Source organism: Papilio machaon, chromosome 20 (assembly GCF_912999745.1).
Source record: "Papilio machaon chromosome 20, ilPapMach1.1, whole genome shotgun sequence".
In the NCBI taxonomy this organism is placed as follows: domain Eukaryota; kingdom Metazoa; phylum Arthropoda; class Insecta; order Lepidoptera; family Papilionidae; genus Papilio; species Papilio machaon.
The window spans coordinates 4,464,819-4,477,900 of NC_060005.1; the positions used below are offsets into that span (position 1 = coordinate 4,464,819).

Consider the following 13,082-nt stretch of genomic DNA (forward strand, 5'->3'; position numbering starts at 1 on the left):
TCCGAACGACCACTTAAACTACAATCAGATTTAAAACTAAATAAAAAACAATTGAGTGTTATCTTGTCTGTCCGTGTCAATTAACTTTTTCTATAATTCTAGAAGTATGAAGGTTTGATAGTTATAACAATAAAGATCGAATCTCTCTGAGGTAAATGACCAAATGTGAAAATCATATTTGTGTATGATTTTACGACCGTACACTATATTATAGCAAGCATTATTCCAATTTTCAGTGAACATCGGAACTTACAGACATCTAAAGATATCAATTAAGTGAGTTATATATAAACTAATCTCACAGAAGATCCATTTCCTAGATATTATAAAAAGGTAAGCACGACCAGTACTTTTCTTATCAACTGAAAACGCAGTCATAAATTATCTCTACTTCATACATGTTTTTTATGAGGTTATACATTATCGGTTATGCTAGCCCATTCATGGGATTATCATATAAATTGTGCTTCAGCCAGGAATCGAACCCGTTAATTATAAGCGACATCTCCTGCGTAAATAATCGTATTTTCCACAATGGTATTTTTTTTTATATCGACTTCGTGAATACAAAAAACATGGAATAAAATAAAATAAAAGATAAAGATCTAAAAGCTTTCGGCAAAGACAAAATATTGTTATAAATACTAGATTAAGCACGTATATATATTTTTGATATAATCAAGCACCTTGTATCTATTAAGCGTTGAAACGTTTTTCTTTTGGCAATAAAAAGTGCTAACGACCTTCAGAACAGATAACACTGCGTATAATCTGACTTCTTTTTTTTTCACGCGTTTTATAATGCGGATAAATTAGACATCTTAAATGAACCGTGTTTTAACATTTTAGAATTTATATAATATATATTGCGTAAGGCAAAAAAGTTAAATGAGATGAGAATACGAAACATCACCCTATGTAAGATTTTGGTAAAAATAAAACACGACATAAAGAAGCAAATAGATTAAAAATGTTATAGGGCCCAGCTGTCCTAGTTCAAGAGCCAACGCTTCCACAAAATTATGTAAATGAGTGTCAAAATAAAGCTTTTATTAAATTAAAAAAAAAATAGATAAGCAAAAATAGTTCGAGATTGTTATTGGGTCATCACAACATCTGTTAATTCAATTGTTTAAGCTCTTTAACTAAAAAGAAGTCTAACACTCACTCACTTCACTATTCAATTGTAAAGGTTAAATTATTTAACATTTATTAACCGGAATCTAATACAAGCGTCATTTCTATCTTAAAAATGAAATGCACTAATTGAATTTGCAGACAATGAAACTAATCAGTTTGTAGTAACACGAAAATTTTAAAATTAAAAATGGGTTTGTATGTTTTATTAGAGCTTTATGAAATAAGAAATTATGTTACACAAATTAATCTACAAAACTAATACTTCACTAAAATACGATACACAGATTAGATTTTTTTTTAACTTTTAATTAGTCTGCTACTTTCCATTCGGAGTAGACAGAGATAGTGAAATGTTAAATTGATACTGCATTTCCTTAGCGCGTAGATACAAGGTTAGAAGGATTTACTTGTGCGATAACGTTGTTACATCATCTTTAATTGTATACGTTGTAAGTAAACGTGGAATTATAGTATGGTGTGACATTAACAAATGTTTAAATAGTCCACGACAGTTATAATTTTTACAAGATTAACTGCCGCACTCACAGTCGTACGATTATAGATTTCTAATACTAGATTTAAAATAAAAGACTGTGAGAGTGATCATTAAACGACCCTGAGTAGTAAATAAGTATAACTAATATTTTACTATGGTAGAAAATGAATATAGATTAGAAATAAATCGAATACTAATCTGACCCGAAAATAAATTAAGGCTAAATTCTCAGTTATTGATTACGTAAGCATTTTACTTTAATGGCTAGCAATTATCTTCTCTGTTTTATAAATTTAAATCAAATATAGGGTTGCAAGGTTAGATTGATATAGACAATATAGTGTACAAAAATAAAAAACTAAAACTAAAATTTTGAAATAAAAAAAAACATTGGAATATTTTATGGGAGGAAATCACGTATGTTCTCAATATAGTAAATATAAGGGATAATCTCAGATAACAGATAGCGCGTCACAGCGTCACAGTGGATATTTGATTTGGGGGTATTACTATCTAAATCTAAAACCTATATCGCACGACAGATGACGTGGTTGCGTCATACGTCACCACACCGCTGGCACCTCTCACCACAGATAAGATAGAGCGAGCTAATATTGATTTTAGATAAACCGGATCGTTACACTTTACACTTTCGGTGATAAAACTTCGAGTAAAAGTACGTACAATTACGATAAATGTGACAAATGTCGAGTTGTATTTGATTTACTCTTTAAATTGACCTATTGAGATAGTTTCTTTTTTATTGATAACATTTGATATTTTTAACTTGATTTAATATTATTGTTACATCCGTTTTTAGTTTTCGTTATATTTAAGTTTTAGGTTATTCTGATAAAGATAAAAAACTGAACGATAGCAAAAAAAAACTAATTTTTCAACCCACTGCAATAATTATTGTAAACAAAAACAATATACCGCGGAAGACTGAAGAAAAGTTGTTGCCAACCTTACAATAATATGAAACGGACAGAACGATAATCAGAAGGCAACATGTATAAAATAATATTTATAACAGATCGGTATATTAAGCGGAAGTTAAAAGTTCAATGATCACAACCAAAAGTAAGAGTACGAGGCCTTTAGTACGTTGATAGCAGATCCACTTTTGCGTTTTATGATTATTGACGTACCGACTCGGTGCTTAGGTTATGTTGTGAGGGTATGCTTTCATCTCTGTATAGATATTTTTAACTTATCAGTCTTGCTTTTACAACAGTTGTTATGCAATATTGACCGTAAACTTTAATAAAAACGATATTTGTACTGACTGGGAGTATTCTAGCTGCTACAAATATTAGACTAACTTGATAAATTTTAAAAACTACATGATAGTAATTCGATCGTACTGATATTATAAAAAGGAAAGATTTATTTATTTACTAATAATGGGTCACCATAAAATTTAAAAAGTTAACAGTGTAAGGAGGGAAAAGATTTAGCTATGATAAAATCATAAAAAACTACAGACGTAAATAAACGATTTGAAACAAATTTGACTCCACATTTATATTGTAAAATGGGGCAACCGTTTAAAAGAAAGAAAACGAATCAAGCCCAAATGTTTTATATAGATTCTCGTCATTCTAGATTAAACATTGATTGATTTATACAATACATAATGGTTTCAGACTTGCATACCATTGAGAGTAAAACGAAGCGAGTGAGCCGAGACCCTGTCATCCTAAATCTACGAGCGTCAGGACTAAAATTATCCTTCAAAGTCGATTCTGTAACGTCACTCACGGCTCGTATCCAATTATCGTCCACTCAAAACTCCTGACATTCCAAAACAACTCGAAGCGGTTAGTTTTGTAAAGTTTTAAACCAACTGTCGTCTTCGATCGTTTACGCTCCAAGAGATTATTTAATTTTCTTAGAATTTTTTATTCTTGTGGTGGCTGTCTGAATTTTAGAATGGAAAAAAATAAATTTGAAATACGTGTCATAAGTAAGAACCTTTATAATCAGCTTTAAATATATTTGCGGATAAAAATGATGAGATTCCAAAAAACAATTAGAAACGACTACATTCAGGGTAGGTGTGATATAAGCGCCGAGTTTAACTAAATACAAGTAAACGTGATTTTTAATTAGTTTAAAAAACGTCACACGAAAGTTTAATTACAACAAAATTACAAAGTAAGTTAGTTTTTAAAAATACGAGTCACAGTTAAATAAAATACTCACCCGTATGTATTGTTTGCCTGATGCTATCTTGGATTTCATCTTCCAAGTGTTCAATATGTACTCTTGGCATATGTATATACTTGGCAGTACATCGATCCGTTAGCATTAGGAAGAGAAGCAGTTTGAATATCGAATAACGTACATCCATCTTCCTAAGCACTCGGTAATCTGTTGTAAACATCCTTCACTTCAGAGTCCCTGGGCTCTTATACTATGATTCTAACATACTAGTGATGGGAAACTATGAAACTTTATGTTTGTAATTAGATATCGATAGAGAGTATATAATTCTTCCTCTGCCTTGTTGTAATCTCATCGTAATCGACCTGTAGACAAAGAAAAATAAACATTATTAAATTTTAGTTATTACAAAACGATATATTAATTCCGACCCCACCGTAGTAGGGTAAGGACAGAGAAAATGATGACAATATTGAATCCCCTACTTTTTCCTTCTCTTAGCTATAACTACATCCTTTTTTAAATCTCTATCTTTCTAATGTGAGAAATCTTTATAGTTTTACCCAATATAATTAATCAAAAATGTTGTACGCAAATGTTTAAAAAGTTAAAAAAAAATAATGATGTTTTTCTATTACCTTTAATTTAAACCGACATAAATAATCACTTGAACACATGACTTTAAAATAATTCAAAACATTATTTCTTGATAAAAATAATACACAAATAATTAATTATTATTTAGTTAACTTACAACTCTGCAAAGATATTAAAACTATTTATTCATTGACTTTTCACATTATAAACACAAATATTAGTATTTTAAATAGTTACTATACTCGTATAAATTATAAATATTTGTGAGATGAAATAAAACACTAGTTAATTTTTTCGCAACGTCCCAGCCGGCCGTGCACCGAGGTTGCTATCACCTAAGTGATAATACATCTGTTATATAATTTCAGTTTTAAACTTGATAATTTTATCTCCCGCCCACCAACGTATGCGTGAATTACGAACAAATTAAGATTATCGTTGTACAAGTTTTCTCTGGTAAAATCCAATTTTATACTTCTTAATATTAACCCAGTCATTAATCGACCAGTATGTGAAAATTGCAACCAAGAAGGTTTTAATGCAGAACACATTAAATTTATTAAAAAAAAAGTATGTGATTTAAGCCGCAAATTGTACAAGGCGAGGAACTATAATCGATTCGATCCCTATGTGGAATGATTGACAGACTTACGCGGGTTACGCAAACAATCGACACGGTCAATAAATTACGGTATTTTACTACCAAATTTTTGGACAAAAAACGGCATGACACGTAAAAAAAGAATATTACAAAATAATTTAACATAACCTCGAATTAAACAGTATAACTGTGAGTTTCCATTGCTGAGAACAAGCTGTTAGACAAAATAGAGCAACTCAACTAGAATATTATGACCTAACAAGCTTGAACATTGATGACATGACAGTATGAGCCGAAAACTTCATAATCAAGTGTAAATAAATTAAAAAGAATGTTAAAAATTTTTACAGTCAATATTCAATCTCAACCTATTTTTATGCCATAATAGGTCAACAGTACTGAAGAAAATAACTTGCGAGGTTGATAGTAATCTTAAAACAAAATAAAACAATAATTCTATAATTTTTTGTTGTTTCAACGATATTGACATTGAACAGGCGAACCCTTTTTAACGTAAGGAATGTGTTCTACGAACAAAAAGCAAGGATAGAGTCCACGTGCAACGATAAGAAAGGCGCCAAGCAACGCGTCTGTCCTATACTTACTGTTTTTGTTTCTTTTCCAAGCGGGTTAAAGCGGTGCATGGCGCCAGTATGGATTGTTTACTTTTTGGTGATTACTTTTTTTTTGTTAGAAAGTGAACTAAATACATGTTTTACTTAACTACGAAGTTCTAATTGTGGAGGTCATTATTGTAGTTGTTGTTTTTCACTTTTTATAATGATTCAACTTGTTTTAAATGTTTTGAATTAAACCTTATAATGAACAAAAAGGATATCGAATTCTGTTATGTTTGTTTCTTTGGCTAATATTATAATCTTTTACTTCATTAGGCTGTCAAATTGTCAAATATAGCTATTTGTGGTTAAAGATCTTTATTTCTCTAAGAATTTACAAAATTCATTGTATGAGAAACAAATTATTATAATATAACATACAATTCATATTACACCAGTAGTCTAAGTTTACATACTAAGGTTTGTATATATAAAATTTACATTTTAATAACAAAATTCTTCAGTGTGTTTTTAAATGATGACATTGTTTTTATATCACAGATATATCTAGGCAAATTTTTATACAACTGCGATCCCTCAAATGTTACATTTTTCTGACCAAAATTCGTTCTGGGTTTTGGTAATTTTAATTAACCTTTGTTTCTGGTTTGATATTTAACATAATAATGAGTGCGAATGATTGTAATGGTATATAATTATATACGAAACGTGCGAACGTTATATATTTACTGCAAAACTAATGCAAATAACGTTTTGTAAAGTTGGGTACAACTGAGTAAATTTTTATACGATCTGTTCTTATGTAACCTGTGTTACTATTTGAACTAAATTAATTCTATAGTTATACGTTTTTATGATATCAAGTGACGTATAGAAAGAAATTAAAACCTACCGCTAAGGCTAATCTTTTTAAAACTATAGTAGCCTTTTCTTTAAAAAAAATAATAAAATTATAGCCTATTGAACAGTTAATATTAAATACAAAAAATAAGTATTTGTAATATCTATATATATAAAAGAAAGTCGTGTTAGTTACACTATTTATAACTCAAGAACGGCTGAATCGATTTGACTGAAAATTGGTGGGCAGGTAGCTTAGAACTAGGAAACGGACATAGGATAATTTTTACCCCGTTTTCTATTTTTTATTTCGCGCGGACGGAGTCGCGGGTAAAAGCTAGTTAAATATATAAATAAATAGCTGTCGCCCGCGACTCCGTCCGCGCGTAATTAAAAAAAAACTTAATTAGTAGCCTATGTGTTCTTCTAGACTAGACTATGTTTTATATACATCCAACTAAACACTCGCATTTGTAAAAAAAAAAAAAATTACAAAATTATTAAATTTAAAATTTAATGATGTTATTGGTGTATATGTAATATAAAATTATCTCATGATATAGTATTAATAGTTAATCTTTACAACTCTCTGATTTCCCAGTATCATAGTATCTGTTATCAGTGGTGAGATATCGGTGTGTGAACAGCGCCTAATCTTAGTGCCGACCTGAATCGCGTCTAGACTAATAACGACGTATGACCTAGACTCAAACTCTTCCCACCGGCCTTAGTTAAACAATAGATAAGGGAGATTTAAAGTAGGTATCGCATTTGGGCCGTCGTCATGGAAAGGACGTTTACGACGACCGAGTAACAAAGTTTGTTTTTATTTTACGACAAACTTCTCCGGTTTCATCATATTTTTTTTATTTATTAAATTAACTAGTTGTAAATACAGTAATAAATATTTGATCAATTATTTTAGATGCTTAAAATTTATAGGATTTATTTGATATTCGTTTGTAATAACTAAATTAATTTTGTAAAATTTTTAAATTAACATAAAATTATGATAATGCCTCTGGAACGAACCTGTTTCTAGTTAGTACTATTACTAAAATACTGTAAAAGCATCGTATTATTGTAGACAATACATAATTGTCGTAGACTTTACCCACTTATAAAGCATTCACTTCAAAGTACCATGGCGTCACCATGTCGCGTAGCCACATCGACGCATTTGGTGATGCTTTACAATTAAGGCGACACAACTTTTTACTCAATTGGTTTCTCAAGACATAAGAGCGGGCATGCCGAAACAATGAACAAGGCAAAAAAACAATCCATACGTACATAATGACGAGACAATAATTTATCTCCTATTATGGTCGTTTCGAGACATCGAATAAATTTTGTATTACGTTGAATTATACGTCGGAATTGTTTGTATGTATATGTATGAATGTAATGTTCGGATACGGAATTAACAGTGCTGACACTAATTTATACGCCCTTTACATTTGGTTTATGAATAAAACATAAGAATTGGACGTTTTAATGTTGATTTTTTGAGTAACAGTACAAGACAAGACTGTCGGAAACCGTTTCGGCAGATTACTTTTTCTTCTTTTTAACTTTAAAGAACCGATATGTAAAAAAGGAAGAAGCAATAAAAATAACCGCAGTATTGAATTACTTTGATATTTTATAAAAGCTCGCTTCTTTTCAGTCCATTCTAAAAATTCTTAGTTTAGGAATTAGAAGGAAAGGAAAAATAACAAAAAACGCATCATCATTGTAAATGACTTCGAAGATATGACAAGATCTTTGTTTAATTAGATGAAATGACGAAGTGCGTAAGCGACCTATTTAAATGCGGTGGAGCTATTCCAGATGGCATTAGGGTTGCCAATTTACAATATCCATTTGTTCTAAAACTCTCAACGAAAAACTGACTTGTCAACCCTTGTCTTCGAGGAGGACGACGAAAAATTCGAAACATATTGACCATCCACTATGATCTGAAGACATCGATGTTAAGACTGAATTTGCACTTCCGGATAGAAGCGTCACGTTGTTGGCGCAGAAATTAAGCACAGACTCAAGTCCAAGTTCGATCCCCGCCATGTCCCAATGTGTTTTTAATTTTGAAAATTTCATTTGTATATTTATCGGACGAGATTTAATCTGCACATTTCTGCCAAGAAATCAAAGATGTGTTATCATCCAATCCGCACTGGGTCAGTGTAATTAACGTGGTAACCCTAATATATATGGGGTATGGCTCAAGAAACTCGGTGGGGATTTGTATGAAATTTCGACGAATCCCGCAGAGGTGGCAGCCCTAGGTGGCATCCGTCATCGTCAGGCGGGGCTTTGTCTGGAGCCATTGTACGGACCGGTAGCGCCGGTTGTGTAGCGCCCGACTCGAATTATTGCCCTTTGTCGACTATGCAGCTCCGTCTTTAGAATGTTGGAAATGTACATTTATATGTAGCACATGTTACGTGTATTGTTTTGTTAGTGCTGCTATTAAAATAAAAAAAATCCTTGAGTCAATTCTTGAAGTGGTAAAAACATGTATGTACTTTTAGTTCTCTATATTGCAAGGTATGTATGAATACAATCAAAATTATCAAAACCTTTCTCAACAAGGGTACCTATTTATTCAATACGCGTAAAAAATTAGGGCTGGCAACATCTAAACAATTGTCATTTATTGTAATGTGAAAACACTATTTCTGAATATAAATATAAAAATCTCCTGAGACATTATGTTGCATAGAGTCGTAACAAACAAATATGACGGCGTGCGCCGCGTCGCGCCTTTGACTCGGAAGCGAGGGAACCCCTGATTAGTTGCACGGCGACCGGTATGACCACTTTTTATTACACAGTCTGTGGCCGCGACGGCGTCATTTTGACAGATGCCATTAACAATAATGACGGCAACAAATAGTGGTGCGTAAAGATACAGATTTCTAGAGCGTTAACCAAAAACATACTACGAAATAGAAATTTCTAACAGCAATTTATTAACATGTGCTTGTTAAGACATCGCCCATCGAAAAGCAAGTTAAAGCGACAAATTAATTGACATCGAAGTGAAAGTAATCCTGTCGGTACTAGTAAGTAGTTGTCACGTACGGTTATTGAACTTCGATAGTGCGAGTAGATTATATTAAAATTAGTTTAGTTCACGTCGCCGAATGTAAGACGAGGTTCAAGCGTGCGCCTTTTTTTAATTGAATGCGAAAAGAAAAAGCTTTTAATAGATGGCCAGTGTCACAGATTGTCTAAAAAGAAAACCAAAGAGGTGATTAGCCTATTCTCTTAACAACGTTCAAACATTTGTGTTTCGAGAAATAAATAGAATTTACTTTTTTACAACATAAATGATAACAGTTTTAGTAATTATAGATTTTACGGTGTATTTAAAATATTGCAGATCAAAAATTTGTGTTATAAGTCGTCCATTCACCCATGCTAGCTTACTCAAGGTTATAGTAATGTGCCAATTTAGCACCATTCATCGATTGAAAAAAACGAGGTTATAACTTAGAGGACATGCAGGTCCGCCTCCGTCTCGTGTTGTACAGACATACAAATAGTATTGTTCCAATGATGACATGGTTGAATTGCAGATTGTAAGTTCTACTTAAAAAATATAGTTAATTTAACTAATTGTTATTGGATGCTATTTTAACTAAGAGAAAACCAACCGAGCGTGAAAAGTTGTTATACATGTTGTTTGTACAACCGACGTTATTACGCTTCGAGATATGAAAAGTTATAAAATTATCATTAACGATGAACCTATTCAGGCCGTTTATGTTATCTAACCAGTTTGGCAGACTGGAACTTCGGCTTTAAAGCAATACCACGTATACTCTGTGATGACCAACCGCACTCAGTGTATTCTCAGATCAGAAGAAAGCAGTGAATTCAGATATGACGGCTTTTAGAGGTCACACAGAAGTACTAAATACTGTTCCGAATCTCCGCCAGGAAATGAGAAGGAAGATAAGATGTCAGATCAGATACCATTTGTAGGTCTGTCAATAAAAAAGTAGAAGAATAAAATTATCACAAACATTAATTAAATTATATAATATTCAAACATACTTTGTGTTACGGACTGCAAAAGTGATGTTTTGTTAATATTTATTTTATGTACTGGTGATTAGAAACTACCATTGAGTCAATATGATCAGATTGGATCAAATTATAGCACGTGATATCTTCATGGTTGTCTATTGGCTTTTGTCTTGGAAGGTACGTAATCGGTCAGGTAAAATGACGCTTACGCCTGAAATACGCATTGTGAACTACGAGTATGCACCGAAACGTTTTATGCACACAACAAAACAAGATCGATTAGAAGTTGTTATAAGATAATTGTAAACAGTGGTTGCTAGAGTTACGAAGAATATTTTTCGGCACCAAATGGTCGTGAGTGCAGATTTCTCATACTAAATCTAAACTAAGAGACTTCTTTAGTGATAATTAAACGATTATGAGTTCAGAAGTTAAACTTTTAATTCATCAACCTTTAGGTGCAAGACAATTCAATAGAGTCACAAACAACTAGTCCTCTTTCAATCGTTCAGGTTCATTTTTTTGGGTACGTTCACAGATTAACCTTAAAGTTTCGTTTGATTTCTAAAAAACTAACACAAGTAGCGTCCGGGGCGTTCACTTCGAAGTCCATGTTATGACACTACTGTGCTTGTTTCGAATGACAACTCGTGAATTCTCAGAATATCGATTTAAGATCGCATACCAATGACTTTGATACTTATGCCATCTTCACACGAGGGTAACAGTGACAGTAACAGGACAGTAGACAGTGCAACAGTACTAGTTTTTGAATGCACATTTGTTATATGACCCGGTGGACACAATAACTCATTAACGCCTCCCTGTAAATGTCAACAAAATATGACAAAATGCTTTTTGCTTGCTGTCTCTTCTTGGTTAAGTTTACACATTTTCAGACTGAGAACTAAACGCAATAACAGGGCTCTCACTGGGCCAGATAACTTTGTTGTACTATACTGTCAAACAGTACTGCTCTGTCTCGGCTTTAGCAATACTTCTTGAAACAATAGCAGTACTGCAGTCTACAGCTCTGAATAACAATTCTACCCTCGTGTGAAACCGGCATTAGAGCGTGTGTGAGCGTCGTACGTGTAGGATGGGGTTTATCGGCACTGTAACGAGTACATTCGACCTATGTTATGTCCCATTGTATTCCGCATTTGTCGATCGAGATCGACTTTATTCGGTTTACAGAGATATTTGCATATGATTCGAGTTTGATTCGATGTTTAACAATAGCTACATAGAAAGTGGTACAACATAGCGAAGGTATTCAGGTAAAGAGACAATTAAATTTAGAGTAAGACATTTTCAATTAGCTGCGTACGCGTTTATATATCGAACAAGTTATATTGTTTACGTAATCGAGGCTTAATAACATGTGTGGAAATTTTAACATCAGCGTTATTATTAGGTATCTATACAGTGTCATACGATTTTAGACTGATCCAAATATTTCCCATAATAGCATTGAAAAGAATGTAAACGGTTCAAACTATATATCTAGAAATAAATTCCAAGGGTCTAGGATGTTTTAAAAATAGATTTTAATATTATGTGCACGAATTTTTTTTTACCAATGCAATCGCAAATAGACGTACGAGTCATCAGAACTTAAGCTGTAACCGCATGCTGCCACATTTACAACACCAGCGGAAATTTGGATACGTTTAGAGCATTCAACTCGCATAGAAAAAAAATACTATCAGATGTGGAAGAGAAAACAGTAGCTACATTAAAATGTGATTTAAAAAGAAGTTATAAAAGTAAAAAAAACTCTTTAAAAAATAATACGTACGTATGTTAGAGCCCATACTTGATGTGAAAATACTTTGCTATATTTGTATATATACCGGTTTTATTGTAAAAATCTTAATAGGCCATAACTATGTGGGACTCGCCATAGCGTACGAGGTACGCGTGTAAATTCACAATTCGTCTAAGTATTTACCATCGACTTTTAAAAGACAGGACCTGTCAAGCTCACACATTCCACTCAGTCATATAAAAACGATCAATAACTTACTTGTGGGCTCGTTAAATTTTTGACTCAGTATGCGTTACTAAAGACATTTCAATTTTACTATATATTAATCAGCATGATATACACGTGTGGGATTGTCATCTTTACCTGACTCCGCACAATGTTGTAGAATTTATTTATTACACCGGCGGATCATTGCCTAGTCCGTATCTATATAGTCAAAGATTGGCATACTGTATAATGGAATACATTTTCTTTGTAACTAATCAGTTTTAATTATAATAACGATTAAACTTAGGAACTAGGACATAGGACACGGCCTAACTGCCGTCGTTTCCAATCTAGTAAAAACTAATTCACTCAATTAAATTCATTCGATAAAGTTCACGCGTAGTTCAAATTACACCCACGTTGACCCATACAAATGTGAAATAGTGCATAATACAGCTAAGATTTCTAGTAGATGCTTAATGGATCAAATTATAAATATAAATGTACGTACGAAGGATCGAATTTAAAAGCGAACAGTCGTTTGAACGGTTCGTAAGCATTGAGACGACGCGGTAACAATAACCAATAGGACGCAGCTTTTAAATGTATGAAAAAGGTCGATCAATGGTACAAGACTAATTGCTT

The 13,082-nt window shown here is 32.5% G+C and overlaps 1 protein-coding gene across 1 annotated transcript in view; it reads right to left on the reverse strand.

Moving 5' to 3' along the window:
- The window catches only part of LOC106718908 (A disintegrin and metalloproteinase with thrombospondin motifs 7), a 67,656-nt gene that overhangs the window by 40,821 nt on the left and 13,753 nt on the right, over positions 1 to 13,082 (reverse strand). Inside the window, exon 2 of the mRNA XM_045682790.1 lies at positions 3,845 to 4,170. Coding sequence (XP_045538746.1) covers positions 3,845 to 4,025 — 181 coding nt within the window. The 5' untranslated portion in view covers positions 4,026 to 4,170. The remainder of the gene's footprint in view (positions 1 to 3,844; positions 4,171 to 13,082) is intronic.